General features: G+C 35.7%; 2 protein-coding genes across 3 annotated transcripts in view; one reads left to right on the forward strand and one right to left on the reverse strand.

The window, feature by feature from the left end:
- The window catches only part of Tak1 (TGF-beta activated kinase 1), a 35,568-nt gene extending 16,968 nt beyond the window's left edge, over positions 1-18,600 (forward strand). Inside the window, exons 9-10 of one of the 2 annotated variants that reach the window (XM_017625761.1) lie at positions 17,513-17,871; positions 17,949-18,600. In XM_017625761.1, coding sequence (XP_017481250.1) covers positions 17,513-17,871; positions 17,949-18,179 — 590 coding nt within the window. In that variant the 3' untranslated portion in view covers positions 18,180-18,600. The remainder of the gene's footprint in view (positions 1-17,512; positions 17,872-17,948) is intronic. The other variant, XM_017625762.1, reaches the window with a different exon arrangement.
- Positions 18,601-20,274: 1,674 nt separating this feature from the next.
- c12.2 (von Willebrand factor A domain-containing protein c12.2) lies at positions 20,275-26,180 on the reverse strand. Its single transcript, XM_017625763.1, has 10 exons — positions 25,819-26,180; positions 25,423-25,679; positions 25,203-25,370; positions 24,959-25,123; positions 24,067-24,222; positions 23,664-24,003; positions 23,360-23,606; positions 21,165-23,303; positions 20,666-21,097; positions 20,275-20,600 (listed from the first exon to the last, which is right to left on the reverse strand). Exons 1-10 carry the CDS (start codon positions 26,051-26,053, stop codon positions 20,501-20,503), a joined length of 4,239 nt encoding a protein of 1,412 aa, XP_017481252.1. The 5' UTR covers positions 26,054-26,180; the 3' UTR covers positions 20,275-20,500.
- Between the last annotated feature and the right edge of the window lie 1,510 nt (positions 26,181-27,690).

Genomic DNA, 27,690 nt, shown 5'->3' on the forward strand with positions numbered 1-27,690 from the left:
ACAGTTGTTCTTAATCTCAAAACGTTAAACTCGAGTTAAAATTTCAACGTGAACATAGTATAAACTGCATTTCAACTAACTGCTCTCAACGAAGTTGTAAACACCCTATAAATAATTGCGATCGTTATGAATAAAATCGCTAAAAACTAGCTAAGATCTCCTAATTCCAATTTTCNAATTTCAACGTGAACATAGTATAAACTGCATTTCAACTAACTGCTCTCAACGAAGTTGTAAACACCCTATAAAGAATTGCGATCGTTATGAATAAAATCGCTAAAAACTAGCTAAGATCTCCTAAATAAACGCTAAAAGTCCCGCTAGTCACCGAATTCCAATTTTTCCCGCTAAGTAGAAAATAAAATCGCTGGATCTAGTGGGAAAATCGTAAAATGGCAACACTGACCGCCACACTCACAATAGCGCTCGTTTACGTTCTCTTCTCGTGATGTCGCTGTTGAATCTGTGGCCAGTCTTAGTTTGCGTTCGAGCGCGATAGTGTACGTGTTCGATGAAGTTCCGCCAGCGCCAGAAAATTACGCGTGGCATCCACTAAATATTTGCCCCATTTCCGCGGCTGTTAATGACCAATTCGAACGCCTATGCACAGCGATAGATATATTATAAATGTATTTTACTATGAATATTAAAATATTTGATAAATTATCTTTTTAGTGTGAATATTTTTAAAATTTTTGCAACAATATCATATATCTGATATTCGTCTATCGGGAAAGATTGAAAGATTTCTGAAGAGTAATAATAAATTTGCAATTTAAATATGTGATGCATTTTTGGCTTAAGTTGCAAACAGAGAGCCCGCCAAAGAACGTTACGTTACGAAATACAATAAAAGAAATGCAAGTGAACAAATGTAACTGTTTGCAAATTTTCTGGAAAATTATGCGTAAGAATCGATGAAATCAAATCAAAACAAACCAATACCGGGAAACGACAGTGTTCAATAGTAAACGAAAACAATGTGTGACGCAACAGCAATAATGACGACGGCCAACCAAACGGATCTGCACAGTTGTTGGATAATATATAGTATGCATGCATTTATTAGTAAATATTGGGTAAAATAAAAAGTCCCCGCGGTACATTTTTGAAAAAAAAAAATATATTTTTTGTTGAAAATCTATTTCAATCAAGTAAATATTGATCATTATTATGGCCTTTGCCATTTTTCGGGTATCTTACTAATTTCAGCGGCGTAGAACATATGTGGCTTATCGCCGAAAGACTTTGCCAAGTGATTTTCAGCGGCTCTTCGGTCAACCAATTTTTTACCGTAAAGTGAGTTATGCAAAGCCAAAAGCAAATGGAAGTGAGGATCCAGGCATTTTCACGATTCTTGATTGCTTCATTCAAACGGTCGACGCATAACCTTGTTTGCCATCAATCCAGGCCAGGGTTCCGTTTTTTAAAATCCTTTTTGATTTTAAATCCGCAAATAACTATGAAATCTATTTGATTTCGTGGACCAAATAAGAAATAAAACACTAATTTTATTTGTGATTTAATTCGTAATTTTTCAACTAAAAAACTTTTTTTATGTAGCGCAACTCCTGGCCAGGATATTTTTGGTTAATTATTCAAAAATTATGATTATCATTTTTTTTTTAATTTTGTACTCATTTGTTTAATGAACAAATTACATATATACCAATCGAAAGCATAAAGCGTTTAGGATGTGTTAAACATATAAGTGAAAATTACTAGTATTACCTACCTGTTTATAACTGCCAACCCGATAGGTAAGCCAGGAAAAAAAGACAACCCAACGTTTTCATCATCACTATAGTTCTCCATAATTATCAAATGTTTTGCTTCTTTCGGCAAATCCTTAATTTTTTTTTTGTAGTTTTCTCATATTTGATATAAGAGGGTCGGAACTAGTCAAAAGTGTATTGAATATATCTTCATTCATCTTTTTTCTGCTGCAGTTGCGAGACAAATAGACATTTGTAGGTCTTAAGGTCTTTGCTTCGTGCTTCTAGAGCTTCTTCTGACAATTGACCATAGGTTACAAAGCGTGGGAGCATTACGTTACGTTAAGTTTCAGCTGTTCAATTATAAGCAACATCCATTTAAGAGAATGTCTAACGGAGAGCCTGTAAGTTACGTTAAGTTGCCATAATCAGACGATAAGGGCCAGTTTTTTAGTGTACGGCTGTGGTTTAACCTTAGTTCAAACGCTTGAGCTGGCTGGTTTAAATTAAGATTAGCCAAACAAATGTCAGCCTGCTTTTCAATTTGATTTAAGTTCAAACTGCCACTGCAAAACTGGCCCTAAGCTGTTATTATAAAATTTAACAAACCAAAATTTAATTTTATGAATCTGTGCAGATATGAAAATATACATATATATTTTTATACTTCCAAGTACTAACAATTCCGGCTTTGAAAAAAAACGGCATTTAGCCTACTTTAGATTATATAAGTATGCACCTAATAGCTATGCCGAATGTAGGGTACAAAAAAAATATATATATGGGACATTGCACGTCAAACGGGCCAAAGCTCTGTCCAAAATTCTATGGGATAGAAATTAACGTAAATCATGTCAAAAGACTCGCGAATTTATAACGCGTGAATTTAAAACTCAGTATTACGTAAATGCTGCGACCCCTGGAAGACGCCATGTCCGTAAATGCGTAAAAAAATTTGTCATTCAGTTTGTTAAAATAGTTGTCAATTATTTGATCAAGACGGATTCTAATGTTTTTTGGGTCGCTGATCACGAATATATATGGTGGAAGATTTTTATAAAATTTATCGGATTCACTTAGAATTCGTTACTTGGAAGGCATCGGGTTCGCTGATTACGAATCAGAAATAAGATTGGAAAAAACTCCAAATGGCGGACCCAATATGGCGGATAAAAAAATCGAATTCGCTTAAAGTTTTACAGTTGGGGGGTTATAAGGTCGCTGATTATGAATCTGAAATCAAATTTAAAAAAATTCAAAATGGTGGATCCATATTGGATATACCATTTATTTACGGAAAAGTTAAAATCGAAAGTACGTACATGGCGTATGAGTAACATTCTCATCTCGTCTAGGTAACTCATACGCCATGTGGCTACGTTCGATTTTGACTTTTCCATAATAAGTGGAAATTCAGTATTACGTAAATGCTGCAACCCTTAGAAGACGTCATATCAGTAAGTGTGTACATAAATTGCAGCCGCACTCAGAATAGTTTAATGATTACTTAAGGTGTCCCTCAGTTACGATTTGAAAAAATTCCCTCTCAGAGTCAGTTAATGGTTCGTTAACTCCATTTTAATGAACATTAAATTAAAAAAAAAAAACAAAAACCTTTTCTTAACTTTTTTATCGAATGATTTTGAAGTTTTTTGTTTGTTTTCAATAAATCTCAATTTCGATAACGTTGCTGTAACAGTGGCAATGGCCCAGTGAGCTTTAATGCCATTCCTCGGCAATGAACATTGTTAAATACAATTTTTTTTTTAAGTTTTATTGCTTAAAAAAAAACATTTTTTATTTTATTTAACGTTTGGAAACTTTTTTGATTCATCTTTTTTCTTTCAATATTTTTATTTTTTTTTCATTTCGTTTAGTTCTTAGAAAAGTTATTGCTAAACGATAAATATAATAACACTATTTGCACATCTTTCAAATAGTTATTCGAAATACAGAAAAGGACTTTCAAGATAGTTATCGAAATATAAAGACTCTAGTCTCTCGAAAGACTGAGGTGAGTTGAAAGATGCCAGAATTGGCCTGTTATTGGTCTTGTTTGTCTTTTAGCAGACAATTTAATTAAACTAAAAAAAATTTGTTTCCTTTTTAAAACAATCAAATCTATAAATCAAAAGAAAATTAGACCAAAAAAGCAAAAACAAATCCATTCAAAATAATTTATAAAAATTAAACAAACAAAAAAATAAAAAAATAAAAAGAAAACTTTCCTGCTCTAGGACTTGAACTCGGATCTCTCGAATGCCACGCCAGTGCTCTGCTCACTCAGCCATCACGTCTGTTGAGCCAGTGCGCACAAAATGATATAAATACTTATTTTTATATTTTATTTCAAACTGAACCAAAAAAGTGAGAGATGCCACAAAACTGAAGGGCCGCAACTGGGGCCATACTTGAATTTATTGTTTCATAATTTTTAACTCTGAGAGGTAACATTTATTAACAGATTTAACGATCTTTAGTTAAGTGCCCGTTAGAGCTAATTTAAGGAACGTTTCTGAGTGCGGCTGTTAGTCATTCAGTTTGTTAAAACAGTTGCCAGCTATTTTAAAAATCAATTGGAATCACTTGAAACTTATTACTCGGGGGTTTTCGAGGTCCAGCATCAGGATTCCGATGTTCAAAAAATTCTGCCACGTTTTATTTGAAGCATTATAAATTCGCGAGTCTTTTGATATGCTTTACATTAAATTCTATCCCAAAGAATTTTGGACAGAGCCTTGGTCCGTTTGACATGGAACGTCTCATATTATATGTACTTATATAAATAAATAGTAACTAAGCAAACAACGAAGAAAGTAGAAATATTAATTTCTTATTTGTTTTGTACTTATTTTGCACTTTTTTTTATTTGGTTTTGTTCTACCTCGAGAAGAACTATAATCTCCAAGGTATATGTAAATGAAAACACTTTTGCTTGATCAAACCTACTTCACAACTATGTCTACGTATATGTCAAAAACCCCTTTTTGGAAAAGGGGGCGTCTCTGGAACAGTCGTGAAATTTGACACAGCAACATATGTTGTCAATACCGTACTTACTTTGATTTTGGAAAGGGGGGCGTGGCACCGTCCATACAAACTGAAATTCTCATATCGCTTATCTCTGGAACCGCTTATGCCAACGTTCTGAAATTGTGCACATCCATTTATGATATCAATAACGTACTTACGGCGAAAAGTGGTAGATAATGGGAAAGGGGGCGTGGCACGCCCATACAAACTGAAATTCTCATCGCTTATCTCTGGAACCGCTTATGCTAACGTCCCGAAATTTGACACAGCCACATATGCAAGAATCATTCAATTGGGAACCATTTTCTCCCAGATTTTAAAATTGCATTGAGTGATTATTATTTTTTTTTTGCAAAAGTTTTTAGAAGGATCAGTGTATTTGTCTTCCGATAGGTGGCGCAGGGATTGAGAGCTATCCTAAAATATCATATTTTTGATCACATTTGTTTCACTTTTAGAACACATATTAAATAATAACATAAAATTTGGTGTAACTTGGTAGCCCAGTCGTGTCGTTTTTTATAAATTAAAATCGAGGTTCATTTTTGGGGTCTAATTTCAAAAGCTACTGAAGAAATTTGAAGAAGACTTGGTAGAATTATCATTAATCAATCCTGTATTAACGTTCTTAATTCGATTTTAGGTTTTCCTTTATATTCGCTATAAATGATGATGGTGGACTTCAAAATAGTAATTCGCATAAAGGAGTTAGTATTGGTGACAGGTAAAATTCAAAAGTGTATGAGAAAGGATGTCGAATTTCGACAACTAGGCGATACTTGTAATAATAAAATGACACTAGTTCACTTCTGAAACTGCTTTTTAATATCCAAGTAATTGGGCGGACGCTGTGGTGTAGTGGTTAGCAGTGCGCGCTATCACTCCGCAGGGCCTGGGTTCAAGCCCTAGTCAAAGCAACATCGCAAAAAAATATAGAAAAGAGGTTTTTTCTTAACAGCGGTCGACCCTCGGCAGGCAATGGCGAACCTCCGAGCGTATTTCTACCATAAAAAACAGCTTCTCATAAAAATACAATCGCCGTTCGGAGTCGGCGTAAAACTGTCGGTCCCTCCATTCGGATGATAACATCAAAGTGCACGCCACAAATCGGAGGAGAAGCGCGGCCAAACATTAACATATTTGTGAAGCAAGTGATGCAGAAATTTCAACTGAAGATACAACTCAAAACAATATTCTCTGCGTTATATGCTGCGAACAGGAACGGCAACTTTTGTTTGTTCCATGCAAACATTTTAAGATTTGCCAGCAACGTTTCCAACATATTAAAGAGCATGCAGATAAAATTCATACAAAAGCGCTATGTCCAATGTGCCGAGCAGTTATTAAACACGCTTTCCCTATTGTTTGTTAGACTTTTCATAAGTAAAAATATTTTGTGAATATTACTTTTTTCATATGAATTATATCATATTTTGGCTGCATTTCTTTATTCATTCTGAACGTTTGGAATAAACTTTTTTGTTTACTTATTCTTTAGAACGTTCCCGATGATATGTTAACGTATATTTCAAACGCATTCTTTTTATTCCGGCTGTGAAATGGGATTATCCGGAATGTATAAAGAAACGCAGCCTTTATGTTGAATTGTATTTTTGGAACAAACAAAGTTCCTTCTGTCAGTAAACTGTTACAAATAGTATAAATAAGCAATGGGAAATAAGGCAGAATTTGTCCAACAAATGTTGGAAATAAAGCAAAACTCAGATTTTGGTATTATTTCCCAGTACAATAAAGCAAAATTTGCGTTATTCCGTTTGCCTTATTTCACCTCTTAGCCACTTGAAACTTGCAAGTTCTAGATAAAATACCTAATCAGTTTTGGCTGTTGTAATTTTTTGAATTTTTCTACAAAGTTTAAAATTTTTTGTTAAGTAAATAATGAGCTGTATTTTTATAAAAAAAAGATAATAAGTATTTAACGAACAAAGAAAAACTAGCCAAAGCTTGTGAAAATATCGTGTCCCTATTATTTTTCACATGATCACACATCACTGTAATTTGAACAAACAGCAACAAAAAAATGTGTTTTCTTCCGCTTTCGTTACTGTACTTCAAAGTGTGATCTTTTATCAATACAATAAGCTCGAAATATATCTCAAAAACGGTTCTACCTTCTAATATTCCGATTTCGTATTCGGATTCAGCGGAAATTTGTATATCATACAAAAATGTCGGGGATAAAATAATTTTTATATTTATGTTTATATATCGGAGGAAAGCGTATAAATAAACTATCGAAACAAGACATATGTATGAAAAAACAAAACAAAAATAGTACAAAAACAAAATGCACAGAAAAAGTTCTAATGGGTCAACAATTTTGGATTTTCAAGCATAAGTGTGATATGAGATAAGAATTTTAAGAAAACTTGTGATTCTAAGAAGGGTCATGACCGATTTAGGCGGCCAAAATTATTTTTATGAATATTCCAACTCGAAATGTTTAGAAAAGACATGTTTTGACATTTATAATGGTAAAGTTTTGAGATCAACTAAATAGAAGGGGATGTTATCCAATTATTCCACCAAAACAATAAAAATAAAGTTACTTAAAGTTTGACATCGATACACTCTATGTTGTCGTGGTCCGATTGTAAAAACACGGATACCTGCATGTTCGTCTCGGCGAGGAGAAGGTTTATGTCTAGGTTAGAACGTTAAACGTTGCCACCTGTTAAAAATTTAAATTCAATTAAGTTGAATGAATTGCTGCAATATGAGTATCAATCGAAATGGTTTGTATCTAAACAACATGTGGGAGGGTTGCCAGCTGTTTAAGAAATGCAATTCTACTTTAATTTAGGGAATTAGATAATTCAAATATGTATCACAATAAGGTTAAGCAAATGTAATAGAACTACAATTGTTATGGTTTATTGTGAAGATATTGTTTTAAGTATGTATTATTAAAATATCGGAGTTTTCGTATTTCTAAAATTTACCGTTATACGATAAAGCGAGTCCGATTTCAATAATTTTCAACGTATTGCTTTTCCATACCAACGTAACTAAGTGTACCGAAATTGGTGGAAATTCATAAGTCCGATACACATTTGTCCAATCATCGATTTTAAGTGAATTGGCTTCAGTTTTTGTGTTTCTGTAAATTATTGATATATAGGAAGTGGGTTGCAGGGTCCGCTACATCATAGAATCGTAGACAGATATATCAGGGATAGTTTTCTTTTCAGGAACTCTTTGCACAGACACCAATACGCCTACATTCCAGGAAGATCTACTATCCACGCTCTTTAGAATCTAACAAGGAAAATTCAGAAGCCCCTGGAGGACAAAGAGGTGGGTTGTTTCTTAGATGTGAAGGGCGCTTTCGACGACGCGGAACACTCTCTAATAGACAATTGCGTCCGGCGCAGAGGTGCCAACCAAAAAATACATACATACATACACTCGGACAGCAGAGTGGAGCTCCTCGCTCTTAAAGCGCACGAGATCACCCCAAAATCTGGTATGGAACTGTCCTCAACTTTTAATACTGATCGCCTCCAGGAACCGGGTATACCTCATATGGGTACCGGGATACAGTGGAGTCATGGGCAATGAAGTGGCAGATATTCTCGCCAGAAAAGGTCTTCATAGGCCCAGGACCCTTTACCGGTCTGCCATGGTGCTCCGTTAAGCGGAACTACTATATCTGGATGAAGTACGAAGCGCAACGTTACTGGACAAATACGGAAGGTAACAGACAGGCCAAGTCCTTCATTCCGGATATATCAGCAAGGAGAACCGAAGAACTCCTTCACCTCAGTAGGCATGAAGTTAGAATGGTTACAGGCTTTCTTACTTGCCACTGGTCAAACATAGGAGTTGTCAACTCTGACCACTGTAGGTTGTGTAACGAAGAACAGGAAACAGCAGAGCACATTATGTGGCACTGTGAAGCCCTTACCAGGACCAGACTTCGCTACCTAGGAACACCGTACCTGGAAGCACACGACCTAAATGGCATTCAGCCAAAAGACCACGCGAGGTTTCTTAGCAGTTCGTGGATCAAAGATGACCTGTAGTTGAATAGAGGTTCATTACAGTATATCGTTTCGGTCGCGGGAACTAGGCGACCTGCTCCTTCCTCTAAATCTAATCTAATGGAATGTGGGAGTGTTTAGAAGCGGCTACTGAGATACAGAATTTCATCATAAGTGGGCGAGCCACACCCATTTTCCGAAAATTTTATAATAAACTTATTTTGTACAAAAATTGTACTTCGCACACCAATTTTCAACAATTTGTACACTGTGTTTACTGAAATATTGTAGATTTATCTAAACTTACATTTGTCTGAATGTAAATGTTTGTATGTATACCCAAAACTTTGTTTTTAACTGTCATTTATATAACACAACAGCACTGTAAGGAAAACAAATGTATATTCCGAAATACACAATATAGTTGGGTTCGCCTCTCATTCCTGCAGATTTTTAGCAACGCACGGAAAGGTCCTTGAAAACATGACTTTTGCTTATATCTCGAATACAATTTTTTTTTTATTAAATGGATTCTTATTGTGGTTCAGCGCCCTCTAATTCTTCAAAAATGTTTAATTTTAGTGTTAAAATAGATTTAAAGTAGTGTTGTTTTTCTTTAATACATTTTCTAAGTAAAGAAATTCCATTTATCTGCATATTCTGCGGGCAATCTTTTCGCACTACATTAGCCAAATTTCTAAGCTCTCAATTGAACAAAGAATAATAACGCGATCTCTCCCGGGGATACAAAAAATTTCTTAATGTTCACAAAAATTCCAAAAAAAATACTTGCTAAAAACCGCTATTTTCGTTACATTTAAATTGAAATTTTCCTTAATAAAATGATTAAAAAAATGTAACACTTTAATGAATTATTATCTATCCGCATACAGAACCTTCACTACTTTTTAAGAAAAGAATGCATAAAGCAAACTATTGACTTAAAACCGTCACGATCTTTCTAGAAACCGACAATTTATTTATAAGCAGCGTTTAGGTCTGATTTTGCATACTTCGCATAACTTCGCACAACCATTTTTGTACCAGTGCAATAGAAATGTTATTTAAGAAAATGTGAAGCAAAATCTAACTCAACAGTTCGCTAAGTTTTTAAAAGTTCTGCTAATTTATGGGTAATGGAATACATAAAAAGTACATAAGAAATTACAGTTTAAAGTTTATGCGAAGTTGTGCGAAGTATGCATAGTTAGACCATTCGAATATTCTGTTTCCGGCCAACGGTGAGCGCTCGCTGTGCAAGTTATAGCTCAACTAGCCACCGACGTGAAACCGTAGGGCACGACGGCTGGCACTACCTATCTTATGGTATTCTCGTCCCAACAGCAATTCATATGTTGATAGGGTGTCCAGATTGTTTAAATAAAAAGCGCAATTTCTGAAAAAAAAAATCGCCAAAAATCGCAATTTTTTTTTTAAATAAAATTCATGAAATCGATTTACAAATCTTTTATTTTAAAAATGAGATCTTGTTATAATATGGTATTTAAAACCAAAAACGAATATAATACCCTCAGACAATAGTGATGTACAAACAATATTGGTTTCAACATATTTTGCAATAGGACTGTGTAATTAGTAAATTTATTAGAACTCATATTAATTGATTAATCGCACCTAATAAAAACCTGTAATAATGAATGATGATTATAATTTACACTTCTGTTGTTGTCATATATTGGGCTAATCAACCTTGATATCGTACTGTTTGATATTGGAAACGTTTTGCTGCAGAAACTGTTAGCTATCATATAACACATTATTCGAACTATTGAATTAAGGCTCTCCAACCTCATCCAATTTTGGATCTTAGTTTTTGTTGAATTCATTACGGAAAAAAGCTCTCAACAAAGCATGTGAGTGCGCCAAGGATAATAATATGAATTTACTTATATTTTCAAACGTTTTATTTCATCAGAGTCGGATAGAATGGTTCTGAGAAAAGCTATTCCGTGGGAAAGTTAAAATATTTAAATATTCAGTTTCCGCTGCTTTTCTTTCCTTTAAAGTCAAATAGTGAATTGGCAGGTCCCTGAAACTCGCCCTCTTGTGATTCACACACTTTTCTGGTGACAAAACCAAAGCGTTTTTAGAAGTATTTAATTGACTAGGTAATCGTTTCAAAAGTTCTTCGATTAGGGTGATTAAACATTTTTGACAGCCTTTTAATATGCTTCTTAAGTCAAGTTTATCACGCAGTTCATTAGCCCTTTTCTGTAAAATTATTGTGGAAAACTAAGTTTTGGATATTTTTATAATTGGAAAAAAACNTTTTCTGTAAAATTATTGTGGAAAACTAAGTTTTGGATATTTTTATAATTTGAAAAAAACTTATTTGAAGGGAAAAATCGCAAAAAATCGCCAATGGCGATTTCCTAAATTTTTACGCGCAAATATCCAAAAGAAAATCGCCAAATTTGGCGCAAAATCGCCTAATCTGGACACTCTGATACGGACGGCAGATACGGAAGGGCGCTCTGTCGGTGGAAAGTGAGAGGGACGGGAAAATGTTATTTGGAATGTACTCTATTGAATGTGACTCAGTTTTTACGTTTCCTTAAAATTTTGTCAAATTGGTTTATGGCAGCCTAGATCGTTCAAATACCCCTATGTGCCTAGTAACCATAGCAAAAATACAGTAGAGTTTGAACAAAATCGATGACATAAAATTTTTCCTAGTGCACTTGGCGTTTTCGAATTGGCTGCTGAGATAGGTCGATCTTCCACTCAGCCGTCGATATATGACTCGTGGAAATTGGGGGAACTTCTTGATGGGCATTGGTCCTTCTACAGTTGGTTGGATCATCATTATATTTCGTGGGCGCGAATAAATATTTGATTTGTTTTATATAAACCCATACATGCAAACATATTGGTATCTCCTTTCACTGAGTTATTCACAAGTGAATATTTCAATAATTTTTAGTGCACTGATTCTGAATATACCTTTAATTTTTTTTCAATTGGCTCTGGTTTGCAAGGTTAGTGTGGGTTGGAGTGACTGCCCTTTGTGCTACCACTGGCGGAAGCCATTTGTGTCTCTATCCTCCTTGAAACACCTGAGTTGACGTGGTCTACTCTGCATTGCGATTCGAAAAGCAAGTCAATAGGATTGAAATATTTGGCACTATGATTTTGTATTTGTCCGTGCCGCCTTGCATTAAGTTTGGAATCGAAATACAGAGTAGGTCAATTAAGCAATCTAAAAAGTAATTTTTTGAAGAACATGTTGTGTGTTTTGGCGAGGGCGGGACAGTGGCAGATATGGTCTTTGATGCTCTCCACCTCCTCTTCGTGTCTGCATCTGCCGAATGGGTATTATCACCCCTGTGTACATCCAATGCATGTACTACATATATATATAAGGTTTATTCCCCATGTTTAGCCTATAGCCGTTTAACAGGCATACCGGATGGTATTGGCCTTTCTGGAGCGGATTTCGATGTTTCTTTTCCAAGATATTTGACTTCGGTTGAGATAGTAAGTACTTTCTCGTGAAGAGTACCATCTCGGTCATGGTAGGATTGACGCTAATTCCACATTCCTTGGACCAGATGTTTACAATACTGAATATACTACAAATCGCGTTGTTTAAAAAATATATAATTTTTTTTTTTATGTAAATCCTTTCTTCTAAATGTCTTTATGCGCGGAAAGATTATAATATTTTCACAAAATGCCAGTTTGTTCCACGTACTATCACGGAGCACGGCTGCAGAAATTTTCATAGCGTTGTGTAAAAACGTTAGTTTTTAGTTTGATTTAGACTTTTAGTGCATTTCGATGATCGATCAACCTAGTTCAAATCACTCAAGTGAGCTGGTTCATTTAGTTCATTCTCGTGCAGGTTTGTTCACAATTTAAAATAGTGAATCCGAGAAATAAAACAACAAATTTTTATAACAAAAAAAAGTAATATTTTGCTCAGAATAACATTCAAAGATAACATAAATATTAGCTTTCTTATACGTTTTCGAGATTAAACTCCTCCAAATTTTGTTGATATCATATTTTTGTCGATTTACACAAGAAACATGAGCATATTTTCATTAAATTTTGAATAACTGCTAGGGTGTTCGCTTATTTGACTTTTGTCGAAAACCGGTTTTCGAGTTATTCGAAAAATGGAAATTAAAAAAAAAAAAATTAGGAAAAAAAAAAAAATTAGTTTCCTGCAGTGGAAAATTTTTCAGTTAAAAATATTCTATGTTGTTCCATTTTCAATAAAATAAGTATTTAGAATTTTTAAATTATGGTATATAAATAAACTAGGTGAAAACCCGGTTTATTCGACTGTAAAAATCCGGTTTACTCAGTATTCGAAAAATACAATTTCACAAAAACCGCCTAAAGGTTTTCAAAAAACCAAAAAAGAGTCAAACATCCTAATAACTACTGCCACGTTGGCAGGGCTGGTATGAGTATGTTTGTTGCTCTTTCACGCCAAAACGGCTGGACATACTTCAATGAAATTTAGCACACTAGGATATACCTTGGATTAGCATATAGCAGCGGTGGGCACGGCCGAGGCCGAAAAGAACCACATGTAAGTTCTAAATATTACAAAGAGCCAAAAAAAAAACAACAAAAGCAAAAATTTTATTTTTAAGCAAAATTATTATTAGAAATGAAAAACATAAATTTTATTATTATTCTAATGTACGTAAGATAGATATTAAATAAAATTAAAAAGATCCCTTTGAGCAAATTTTCAAAATCTGGTTTTACGTCAGTTACAGCCGTTCGTAACAGTTCTGTTACATGTTGGTTAGCCAATTGGTACGTTCGTTTAAAATCTCCAGTAAAAGTTGTCCAACAGCAAAATTCCGGTGAAATGCCATCTGCTCTTTCACAAGAAAAAAATATCGAAAATAGTGCGCGAATAGAAAATTGCAGAAACTTGCAAGTTAGACGAACAGCTGATAGAGATTTTGTTTACATTCAAAAGTATAAAATTGAAAACGTAAGAAAACAAGTCCTGACACAGTTCACCGACTAAACGAATAATTACTTACTTCTTACAAATTTAATTAGTCGCATTTTACTATTAAGTTCCAAGACATCAAATTAAATTTAGGGATTTGCGTAAATTCCAACCAGCGATTTTCGATCAGCTGTTTTTGATCAGCTGTTTTTGATCACCTGTTTTCTTGTTGGCAAATTGCTGTTGGCTAAAATTTTCCAGCAGAAACTAGCAGCTTTCCCTCAAAATGAAATGTTATTTTGCTCTCTCAATTTCCCCTACTAAAGACTCACAATTATCGGCCGAATTGTGCTCCAATAAACACTTGTGATTATATGAGCGCTCTCGGACATAAACCGATAACCGAACCGATATCGGCCGTTGACGTCCGTCAGTGACGATAAATTCAAACATGTTTGTTTTTCTCATCCGATGTCAGGTGAAAAGTACCAAAATGGACTGCGAAAAATTAACTGATTGGGTGCAAAACAAAAAAATTATCTATAAATACGGTCGGCAAATAATCTGGTTAAGTATGCGCATCAGTTCGGGCGGTCAAATTGTTCGGCCGAAATCGGTCGGCCTATCGGATGCAATGTGCGCCTAGCATAATACGTTCTACCATAATTTGAAAATATACTGCAGGCAGCTGTTTTCAACAGCAGGTATTTTAAATCTGATACTTGTTGCCAGAATTCAAGCAACGGCAAAGCTTTATGTTGCATTTCCAGTGTCTTATCTTCTTTTAATTCCAGAATTCCAGCTCTTTTTCGCTTTTCTTAAAAAAAGAGTATTTCGGATATTGTAAATTCATCTTCAACACGATCCAGAAAATAAAGGTCGCGCCATTCGCAGACTGCTAACCCTCTCTTTGTCGATTTGACAGCATCCACCCAATCGCTGACGTCATACAATACTTTTGTTTATATCCACTGCTGCCAACTCCATGCTTTTCGCACCAAATTTAGTGGGTATTCAAAACGCGAAAATTGTTGGCTTCGATCCTTGGAGCATTTTTGGTGCTTTTGTTTTTAGTTGAACACACCAAATTTGAAAATCTTAAAAAATTTAAGCAAAATTCATAGCAATCGTAAGTGTGGTAAGCAGCTTTACAAAAATTTAAACACAATCGTGGCACAGTGACAGTCATAAGCGACAACAAAATATGTGGCAGCACCTTCAATAATGCCAGAAGAAATCAACCGTCGTGCAAAAAACATTGATTTTTATTAATTTGAATCTGCATCGGTACAATAAAATTATGTATGCATATAAAGTCCATAAAATACACCAATAAAAATTTGGTGCTTTTTCAAATTCAAAACTTGGCAATACTGCCTTTTAGATGCTTCCTCTTTTTCTTGTCGAGTGCGTCTTGCTCTCTCAGACGTCACGGCCAGTTGCTCTCAGCTCGATTGGCGCAATCTTGTATTCTATCATTCTTGCATCCTTAATCAGGGATGCCGTTTGGATCTAAATAGATCCAATTGGATACATTTTTATACGAATTTTCGCGAGATACTTATTTTTACCGATCAGTATAAATGTGCATACTTTTTTAAATAGGCCAAAATTTTATATTTTCTATAAAGTTTCTTTCATTCAAAACTCGATTTTCATTAAAGATGGTAGAAAGCATTACGTTTTCTAAATGTATTAAAATTCGCTACTTTAGCGTGAAATCAAAGCATTTTATTTTTTTTTTTTGAACGAAGCAATGAACATATGAAGAGATCTCACCAAAATAGGTATAAGCACAATTGTTTTAGTTAGCTAAAAAGGATGCTTTAAGCAAGATCTTATATACATATATATAAAGTAAATATATACTCTTTCTGTACTAATCTCTTTCATATCACATATTTTCATTTGTTAATTTAAAAAGAAAGCAGATCTTAATGTAGATTAAAATACTCTGTTAAAAAAACTAAATTTAATTTATTTAAGGACATTTGAATGAATTTTACTAAGACTTAAAATGCACTCTAAAAAAAATTTGTTTATTGGCGCATATTAAGAGAGGTAACCAGTTTCCTTTTATAATGTGTGCAAATTTGCACACCGTGTAATAAAATTAAACATTGCCTGTATACTTTTACATACCACATTAGCTTGGTCAGTGATACATTTTCTTGAGACGGCGCGGCAACACTATTTTCAATTATATTACAAAAAATAAAATTATAGTTTAAAAAACTAAAACCTCCCTATTATAATTGCCATTCGTACTGTCATCAGGTATGTAACTTGAGAATAGAAATCGCTGCAACTTTTAGGCGCCCCAATATTACATAGTTACATCGCGAGCTAATAAAGGGAAGGTAAAAAAGGGTTTATGAAGTATGCAAACGAACATTTAAATAATTTCAAATCGGCAACACATTTTTCAAAATCGGCTTTTAAATCATTTGCAATATTTTTTGCTAGCCATGGAAAATGATGAAATACAAATTCAAGTTTCGCAAATGCTCCTTCATATCGGTAAAGAACATTAAGTCAGAAAGCCAATTTTCATTCTCCAATAGTGGGTAATGTTCCGATCTCAATTTGCATATGTGTATATAAAAAGAATAAAATAAAAAAACAACACAATGGAAAAGTAACAAGTAATTTTAAGCAAAAAAAACCGACTTCAATTCTCATATAAAAATTTAGGAGTACTGTTAATTTTTTCATGATCCACTGATCGGATCTAAACCAGATTAGTATGGGACCACCTGTGAGACACTACCTTTCCGATGCAAGCAGATTTTTCAAAATCGGTTGACGTGGTCAAAAGTTATGCGGTAACATACATAAAAAAAATATTCCGACGGTTTGGTAACCTCCTCCTTTTTTGAAGTCGGTTAAAAAGAGCCAAAATGTTCTAAGCAAAGAGAAAGTAAAAAGAGTCGCTCTTTGCTAAGCAAAGAGCCGCATTTGGCTCAAAGAGTCGCGTTTGCCCACCGTTGGCATATAGGATATTGAAGGAGAATCAATGAATTAATAATTTAAATAAAATATTACAACAACATGGAGGTCAAACGAAATTACTACCTGTTAAAAAGTTACACTCAAACTATTTCGAAAATATTCTTTAAGGTGGAAGCCACCTGTTCAAAAAGTTAAAATAAATTTAAATAACAAGTTAAATGGAAATTTTGGTATGGGTTTTGAACGAGTGATGTTTAAAAGAATTTGAAGTAGCGAACATTTAATGCAGTTTACTTCTATTTGACGCAGTTTTCTTCTCTTTGTATTTCATGGATCCACAGTATTTACCCTAAAATTCCATATGGAAACATTCTGCCATCTTGGATTTAATGTTTTTTTTTTTTTTTTTTGTGATTTGCAATCTTATTATAAATTTTTCGTAAAAAAAGATTGAATAATCTAAAGAATGTTTGTTTAAATTTACGCATATTAAGAGCCTTTTGAAAAATTCACCATGCCGTCTAAGGTAACCATGAATTGCATTTTGCTTTACAACTTTTTTGCCACAGAGAACCCAACTTTAAAAAAGAAAAAGTAACAGCAGGTATTTATATTTTTGAGATTGCTGATTACGAACCTATAGCACGATTTTAAAAATTCATAATGGCGAATCCAATATGGCGGCCAAAAAATTAAAACCGATTCGGTCCGCTTGAAACGTTTTCTTCTAGGGATCTCTCTGGGCCGAATATTGAATAAAAATATTGAAATAGAATTCTATTGATTTAGCATATGTGTTTAGGAGCATATTTGTTTTATTTATATTTTTTAAGCCCTGCTAATGACTATCTATTTTATTTTTACAGCAAATAGTGATGGCAAAAAGGGACTCACCGTCACCGAAACAAAGTCTACGAAACAGAATAACGTAATGCCTGAAGGAGACTTCACTGCCCCCATACACTATGATGCTAATGATAACGATGACACTGACGACCCGTCGCTCGCTGAGATGCTAGACCCCGAGCTACAACCTGAACAACCAATACCCGACAACGAAGAGTCACAATCAATTTACAGAGAACACCGCCGTTTGGCCAAAGAATACTTGCGGGTAGATACAAGACTCTACTACGCACAGGACATCAAGGAGAAAATCCTTATAGGTTTGGATCCAGAAGAACGCCAAAAGAAACAAGATATGCTGAAGAAAATTCAAGAGAAGGTAAGTTTACATTTATAGAAAATTATTATGGGTGAGCAAATAAAAAAAAAAACATGTCTACTTTATTGCTTTTGCAGCAAGAACTTCTGGAACTTCTGAACAACTTAAAACAACAACGCGAAAATTTACTCGCCGAGCAGGCACGAACTGTGGGGCCGAATGGCGCTGGCGGTGTACAACAACAGATGGATTTACTTGCCGCCAATGCGAGAGCGGCCCAGTCCAGTAGTGGCGGCAGTGCGCTACAGCAGCAAGAATTGCTGGCCGATGACGGCTGGGTGGTCATACAACCTAATCAGAATACGTAGTCGGGAGCAATATCACGTCATATTTATTTATATTTTAAACTTCTATTTTAAGCGACAGATCCTTTCTGCTAAAATATTTCTTTTAACTGGAGATCGAATTTGTTTTGGAAATTCTTCTTTTTAAAATATCTGTGCTGAGGAACCAGAAATGGTCGGTTACATTCATTTGTAATTCGAATATGTTTGTGGAACGTTTTATTAATGTATTTGCTTTTAAATCAGATCACTTTGTAATTGTATGAATGAGTGTCTATATGTCTATATCCATTTGTGGACGTGTTTGGACAGTTGCCTTACATTTGCAGGAGGCATGCCGTAAACTTGTGTTTGTATGTAAGTGTGTATGTCTGAAGGCATAATTATGTGTTATTTGTTATTCAAATATAAAACAATGTCGCTAAAGGCAACATGTAAACAAATTATAATGTATCTTTAAAAAATTTCAATAAAGCAAATCGATTTATATATGTATGTACATCGATCGATGTATTGTATCATGAAACAAAAAATAAATATAATATTATTTTCAGAATACTCCTACATATACGGCTGAGTGGGGAGCTAAGTCAATGGGGCTCTTTGGTTGCTCTTTGGTTTGGTTTGGTCGCGGGTTGTGCGAGTTGGAGGCCGTGCAGGCAGGTGGTGCCGTATGACTTGAGCAACATTGGGCCTGTTACAAGCCGTTCCCCCATGGACAAAAAATGATTGATGGTGTGTGATTTGTAGTTGGGCGATGGCTGCAACAACTTATCTCTAGGTTCACTTCCATTAGTGAAACCGCAAGAATAAACAACTAGTGACCTCGCATGGCGTTAAAACGCCAAAAATTTAATTTGAAAAACTTAAAAAATATTCCAAATGTTAGTAAGAGTTGTAAGAGATCCGAGTGCCATATTTTATCAAAACCGGTCAGCCGTTTCTGAGTGTAGAGCAGTTTCGTTCGCATAGTGCATATTTTTATTTTGATCGAACTTCAAATCGCCCTATACCACTGAAAAAAGTTCTTAATTAAAAACATAAAATTTTATCATACATCTACAGCCTAAGGCTTAGAATTTGACATCTCGTTTTTGAAACTCCTTTTCAAACGTATTCTCAAACTAAAATTTTCTTAAACCATTTTCGTCTGACATTGTGATACACATGTATTTCAATAAACTGATGAACTGATTCGAATTTGACTGTTGGAATAAATGTCAACCCTCGTAAATGAAGGTCAGGAATAAATCCCTTTCAAACCCATTTCAATATATACCCAACTTCTAGTAATTCATCCAACCTACTGAATAATTTGAATTTAACTTTTTAAACACGTGGCAACTCTCTTGAAACATTCGAAATGTTCAAACTAAACATTTCTTAGCATTCTTTTGTTTGACTGCTGCATCTGTATTTCATATACCTTTTGAATTAGTTAATTGAGTTAGACCTTTAAAACAGGTGGCAGCCCTCTACAAAAGTACTTTCAAGCTTAATCGTTGTTAACTCTCCTTCGCTGGACACTACGATACATATTTTAATTAATTGATGAATTAAGTGGAACTTTAATTGTCAAAAACCCCGCTAAATACAGTTCAGAAATAAAAAATTTTCAAACCCCATTCGATTGATACCCATATTTTAATAATTAATTTTACTTATAGTAGGAGATCCGACAAGGGAATGACCGTCACCTATCTGTTTAATGGATGAAATCTACTTTGTATGAAATTTAACGTGTTAGGAAATATTTCGGAAGTGGGTTGGCTGAAAAAATCCTGGCCAGGATATTTTTAATTAAATATCAAAAATTATAATTTTCCTTTTTAATTTTTCACTATTTCAGCATAAATCCTATAGAATGTGTTAAACAGAGGAGTGAAACATACTCGTATTACCTACCTGTTTATATCTGCCAACCCGATAGGTAGGCCATGAGAACAATAGACAACCCAAAGTTTTTACATTCTATAGGCTTAATACTTTCGATTGGTATATAATTTGTTCATTAAACAAATGAAACATCGAAGTTTTTTCCAAGTTTGAGAATTAGGATATACACAAATTTCAAATTTTCGATTCGTACGAAAACAAGAATACGCCCCATTGTTTTTAATTTGGTATGATTTTGGAGCTGGCCCAATTTTATTTTGTATCAGCTAGGAACTTACAAATGTACCAACAGTTATTGATAAATGCAGATTTTGGCTATAAAAATATATAAATACATACATGCTTTTTTAGACACATATACTTGTATTACACATTAAAAAACTGTACAGATTCATTGACTTTTGACTTAAAAAATAATTCCCATTTAAGATAAACATTTCTTAACTACCTCACAGCAATGATGAAGTGAAAATCTGTTTCAGAATTTGTGGCAATTTCGTTAAGTCCATGCAAACATAACTATGCCCTGCCGGCATTTGAGCATTGATTCTGAAATTAAACGGACAAAAAATTTAAAGATTCTTGCATAAGGTACCAAATTTGTCTGAGCATACTCATCAGCCTCCTCCTCTAAACTGCCAATGAATAACATATGTCCTTTCACTTTCGGTTCACCATTCATAAGAGCTTTCCCCAGCTCTTTTGGCTGTATGCCATAACGTGATAAGTTCGCATCGCTAAGCACTACAACGATTGAGTTGTCATAGTTCTCAGTTGACAATGTATTCACAGCTTCTTTAATAGCCTTTACAGTACTGTCGCCAGACCAGCAGAATTGGGAATGTGCATGCATCATACGAATTGTTTCGAAACGTTCTTTATCTGTTTTTGGCGGGCTACCAGCGTTGACAAATGGTATTTCCCAACCCTCGCCGCTATGACCAACGATATCATACACAATTTTCTTTTCAAAGCCCTCGAATGCTTCCATGACCATTACGACGGCTTCGAGCTCGCGATCCAAACGGCCATCGTAACCATTAAATCTGGAAGCAGAGAGAATAGGATGCAAGTGACTGTCAATATTGAGTGAAAAAGTGGGTAAGCATTTACCTGTACATGGAGCCCGACACATCCACTACCAACTTCAACCTATTGGGCTTCTCCTGAATATGATCCGCCCACGGATTAGCCTCAGCACGTCTCCTATAGATATTCTTTTCTCCAGTAATACCCTCTATCAAGCGTGTGTCATCTAACTCCCCATGTGTTTGGTATTTTTGCCATTGTCTTTCATTACTCTTCGTCTGCATAGCTTCTAAAACTGCTTTGAGCTGCTGCACTTGCTTCCGAATCGGCTCGCTGAATTGTGCGTATAACTTATGATCATGAGCTGACATACGAATCTCTTTTAGCTTGTCTTCGAATGCTTTGCGATTCATTTCGCGGGCAGCCTGTTTTACCTCTTCCGGTATCGCATCTTTCTCTTCATCAGAGAGCTGACGCACTTTGTGACCGGCATCCAGGCGAAAAGGTCCACCTTTTCCCCCAAGACCAGCTGTGTCGCGACCGCCAGTACCGCCAGCCCACGTATTGCCGCCTACATGCGGCTCGTTCTTTGGGTCAACTTTGCCGTATTTGGGATTAGAAACGTCAAGACCACTTTTGCGTTCAACTGTCAATTGGATTTCCTTCTTGCGCCGCAATGCAAACAATTCATTGCGCGCATATGCTTCTATGGGTAAGCCATGCTTGGATAGTACTGTTGTTACTTGTTGCAGAGCCTCGGGTTGATATTTGTCGAAGTCCAGCACATTGCCAACCAATTCGGACATTGAGTCGTGCGGATATTTTTCCAAATGTTTCACAATATTAACCACTTCTCTTGTGGAGTAAGGGTAATTGAGTACACCTTCATCGGCCAATGTACGCAGCTCGCCAAAAGCATTGACCAGCATAGAGAGTGTTTTCTTGGGTACTGATGGGCCATATTTTTGCAGAAGAAATATTTCTGAATCCGGCGACGGATTATCAATAGCGTGGCAGCTAAAGACGTCACCCAAAGTGGCGAAAAAGTCATTGCCTAGGAATGGAAATCCTGGCCTGTTTGCCAACACAATTATACGGAAATTGGGATGCATTTCAATGATTTCGCCAGTATACCCCGCATTTCGAGCAGCGGCACCTTCGCCGGCAGGTACAATTTTGCGTCCGTCTGAGAGTAACATTTCACCATTTTCGACCAGCGTCCGCAATATGCATGTTACATTTACAGGAGCTTTGTCTGCTTCATCGATTACCAATATGTGCCCGCTCTTCGCCGCTTTTACAAGTGGACTGTCCTCGTAGATGACCTGACCATCGCGAAGCGTTGACTGAACCGTCAGGCTATGCACGGTGGTATCGCGATGCAGCTGTAGGTACTCGCGCGCCTTGTTCATTAGTTGAAGTAGTTTATCGATGAGCTTGTTTTTTCCTACACCCTGATTACCAACTAACAAGAGGTGATCACCGATTATGAAGTCCTGTAATAGCCGCTCCAAGAGCTCTACATGTTGTGGCATTTCATAAAATAGCGTACTGGGTACTTTAGACTCCGCTTCCGTTGCGACAAGCGGCATGGAAGTGTTGCCTATAGTCAACACATTGCCATCAGTGGTAATTTTGAGTCGAATAGCCGACCGTGTGCTGGTCTTCTCGATGCCCGAGCGAGCTATGGCGTCTTCAAGCGCTGCACGCGGCAAAGCCGGCATAAATTTGGCGAGAAATGTATTTTGAAGTATATCGTAGGCGGAGATTAAGTCGCTCCCTCCAGCGTTACCACTTGGAAAAGCAGATATTCGCCGCGCAATTTTCAACAATTGGCGCGTTGACAAAGTACCAGCTAAGTTCAAGAGGGTCGGATCTGATGACTCCCGCAAATAATGTGATAAGTTAATTATTTTTTGAATATCATCATTAATTTCGCCATAAAGTTTTCTTATGATTTCATATTCTTCACTCTGTTGAAGTGGCCGTACTTCAAGGAACAAGAATAAGCTGAGGATTTCAGAAGTGAGCCAATTTTGTGCAGGTTGGCCGGGACTCGGCGGTTCGCCCAATGCTATAATGCGAAAGGAATCATGTATTTTGAGTATACCCTTTTCAGCTAGTTCTAATTTAGTGAAGCCCTGCTGAAGAAGTGCATTATAGCGATCGGGACGCACCAAAATCGTGCCGTCACAGAGCTGCAATTCGCGATCCTGAATTAAACTGCAAATAGAATTAAAACTTGAAAGATTAATAGTAAATTATAGAAATGTGCTTACCGTTGCAGTGCTGTAATTGTGCTCTTGTGCAAATGATGTACGCCATTTAGTACAGCTATAGAACCACATTTCGCTGCTCGTACCAATGGTGAATCGCGCCATACCGTGTCTCCATCTGTGGAAGTAATGCGTTGCTGAATAAGATCACGCGAAGTCATATCCTCATAGAGAATCATAGTTTCAAGTGATTGGTTTAGCAAGTGCACCAAATGACTGGTCAGAGTAATTTTTCCAACACCTTTTTGACCTACTCGAAAAATGTATAATTAATAGTTTATTTGATTAGGATTTTCAAAAGACATACCAATTAAGCATATGTCTCCCACTGCAATTGATTGTAGCATTGCGGCTAACACGTTGCGTTGATGATCTAGGTCTACGAATTCGTTAAGTTTTCGCTGCGGGGCTGGCCAATGGCTACCAGGTAATGAAATAGACACGTCATCGATATTAAACCGTATATAAGCAGCTTCTTCCGTCGAGTTGGATTTAGAAATACTCTTTACTGCCTTGCTAATCACAGCGTCTATTTTAAAAGATTTCAGCAGCGATTTGATGCGTTCAATATGTTCCTTCTTCATTGATGTTTGGTATGGATAAATACGGGTTATTGCATCATGCACGCTGATGTGTGGATTAGCGTCCTAATATTAAAAACCAAATATGTTTTTTTAAGCTGTTGTGTAAGCATAAATTTGAATATTTACCATCATTTTTGCTACCAGATGCAAGTTGTCAAGGGGGAAGTCTGGAAGACTATCGGTTTGATCCGCAGCTTGAATTGCCATGCCAAAGCTAATCAAACGTTTGATATTCTCTGGAGGCACAGTCGGAGCGTACTGATGCAGGTTGGTTAAAATCTCCTAAAGTAATTGCATACATATGCAAATATGAATATGAAAATGAGTGCTTGTGGGAAATACGAATTGGTTTAATAACTATGCAAGGAATTGTGCTTACATCAAAGGCATAGTGCGATACGTTGCGGGNACACGTTGCGTTGATGATCTAGGTCTACGAATTCGTTAAGTTTTCGCTGCGGGGCTGGCCAATGGCTACCAGGTAATGAAATAGACACGTCATCGATATTAAACCGTATATAAGCAGCTTCTTCCGTCGAGTTGGATTTAGAAATACTCTTTACTGCCTTGCTAATCACAGCGTCTATTTTAAAAGATTTCAGCAGCGATTTGATGCGTTCAATATGTTCCTTCTTCATTGATGTTTGGTAGGGATAAATACGGGTTATTGCATCATGCACGCTGATGTGTGGATTAGCGTCCTAATATTAAAAACCAAATATGTTTTTTTTAAGCTGTTGTGTAAGTATAAATTTGAATATTTACCATCATTTTTGCTACCAGATGCAAGTTGTCAAGGGGGAAGTCTGGAAGACTATCGGTTTGATCCGCAGCTTGAATTGCCATGCCAAAGCTAATCAAACGTTTGATATTCTCTGGAGGCACAGTCGGAGCGTAATGATGCAGGTTGGTTAAAATCTCCTAAAGTAATTGCATACATATGCAAATATGAATATGAAAATGAGTGCTTGTGGGAAATACGAATTGGTTTAGTAACTATGCAAGGAATTGTGCTTACATCAAAGGCATAGTGCGATACGTTGCGGCACTGGAAGCGAGAACGCAATGGTGGATCTAATGGTGTGCCTTTATATTTGTGTGTAGGGAGACCGATCGCAACCACGCGGAAGTCTTCGGACACTCGCAGAACACCATTCTTATCCATCTCTTCTTTGGTATGTGTCTAGAGAGTGTGAAAATGCATGTGCAAGTGAATAAAAATAAGAAATATACTAGCGTTTTAAAATGCTTTTACTTCTTACTTCTAATAACTTATCGTAGCGTTCGGGAGCCATTAAGAATTTCCCATTTTCTAGATGCATTTCACGATTTTCTAGTAAATTATTTAATATTGGTAATACATTGCGTTCAGCATGCTCTACGCCATCAAGCACCAAAACGCGTCCATTAACTGCAGCACGCACAGCGCACTATTTGAAAATAAAATTAAACATTGATTACGAAACTGTAATTCAATCTTACCTGATCATAATATATTGCAGCTTTGTTCTTGATTTCTCGCCGCTGTTTCAAATCACTTTCTGTGGTATCTCTACTCAACGCAATGTATTCCAATTCACGCTGTGTTAGTTCTAAATATTGCATTGCTAACTGCCGGCGCAATGATCCAGGTTGACCAATAAGGAACATATCCTGCTTTAAAATATCCTTCTGCAGCATCCACCGTAAATGATGTAGCGCTGATTGTGTCAGTTCTAATGTACCATGGCTGTACTGAACTTTATAAAAAATAATTAATTTTTATGAAACTATGTATGTATTGCAAGTCAACTGGTGCTAGGCTCAAGCAAATTTGGACTTTGGCCTCGCCCATCGGCATACATAAATACATTTCATTAGCATCATACAGTCATTTACCATATTTTTTAGGCACCAGTTCAGGATTTGTTGGTGCTTTTAAAACTTTCGTGACATCCCCTATTGTTATCCTTTCACTGAACCTTTTGGTTCCATCGATAAAATCCATTGTTCCTCCTGACTTTGTAGCATAAAGTTTCATATGAATTGGCGAAAACACTGTAGATTTCGTCCTCATCCTTTGCCATAGCAAAGTACTTGTTAATTTCGTTGTTCGACTTACAGATACTAGCATTTCACTTAATTAAAATGAAAATAAACTTTTAGGTATTCGACCAATGCCACAAAGCTCGTGCTGGCTCGGGCACAAGAAAAAACAAATTGCAGCACGCTTTCCAGAAACAGATTGAAAAAAAATTAAGGAACGTGAGAAAGCATGAAATGTAAACAAGAACAGCTGATTGGTTCTGGTAAAAATAGGTTCTTTCCGTTCCGCAACGCAGGATCCCGCGGGTGCCCAAAATACCCAAAAATCATTCTCGTACTCAACAAAATGGTAATAGAGAACAGGGATGAAAAAGTAGGTACAATTGTACCTTTTTCCGACGTTTGATGACTTAAAGGTACATTAGGTACAGTCACTAGATTTTAGGTACAATCATCTTTTGATCAGATGCAGTATTCGTTTTTTTCCTTTACCGTGCTAATATATTTACTTGTAGGTACGGGACAAGTTTCGCTTTCATTTTGAATAATAAACAATTCTAGAGAAACGTGGTCAAAAGGAAGACATAAAAAAAACCATATTATGTATTATCTTAAACATTTTACATTGCATTTAGAGCAGGCACTACGAAAAATTAACACTTTACTTAGCTTCGTATTTTTTTTCTATTAATTTTAATGCTTATTTTCACTAAGTCAAATTCAGTGGCATTTGCGGTCAAATGAGTGAAATGGGACTAAAAACTGGCTTTGGTTTGATTTAGATCAGAATAGGCCTTCATTGTCAAATGGGACTAAAAAATGGTCTTTGGTTTGATTTAGATCAGAATAGGCCTTCAGGCGTGTACATGCGCTGCTAAGGCGGCTATTTGTAAGTTTTTGGCCCATAATATCATCGATAAAGGTAGGGATAAAGGAAACAAAGTTGTGTCAAAATAAGTCAAAAAATTTTGTTGTCAAAATATTACATTATTCATCCATACAGTCCAGTGTCTAGGATGTCTTCAAATTTCATATTTTTAGATGAGAACTACAGCTATTTGACCCATACGCGCTTTTGATTTCTGGAAATATATTTAAAATGCTTTCGAAGTTACTTACGGCACATTGATTATATTCTCTAGATTTGCTGCACCTATTAAAAGGAATCGGATAAATTAGCAGACTTCCTGTTGTTTTATAAAAAGCTGGATAAAGAAGTATACTTCGCAAAGTGTGTTTTTTGTCTTTTTCGCCAATATATTTCAGTAGTCAAAATTAGACAAAAACAATGCTTCTCCGATTCCCAATAGACTATAGTCTATAGATATAGGCTCAGTTGAAAAACCGAATCATGTTTAAAGTACATATATCTTTTGTATTCATGTTTTAAATAAAATTTATAAATTATATTCAACAATTTTTATTGAGCTCGAGGCCGTTTTTTATTGAAAATTTTTATTGTGGAAAAGCAACAATAATTTGAAAAAAATGGTAGAAGTGATCGCTATTTCGGAAATCACCACATTTTCATTTAAAACGGCCTCGAGCTCAATAAAAATTGTTGAATATAATTGTTATTGATGCCAAAAAAATAACAAAAACAAATAACTTAAGGACGAGCACACCTAAAAGTTAAACATTCTAAAAATAGAATTATTAGCAAAAACCAACAATACCAACAACCACATGATCAAGTTGAATTGCAGCGGAATAACTGCGCTTGAT

The sequence above is a fragment of the Rhagoletis zephyria genome, unplaced genomic scaffold, assembly GCF_001687245.7.
Source record: "Rhagoletis zephyria isolate East Lansing unplaced genomic scaffold, Rhagoletis_zephyria_1.1 Rzeph_scaffold_04222, whole genome shotgun sequence".
NCBI lineage: Eukaryota > Metazoa > Arthropoda > Insecta > Diptera > Tephritidae > Rhagoletis > Rhagoletis zephyria.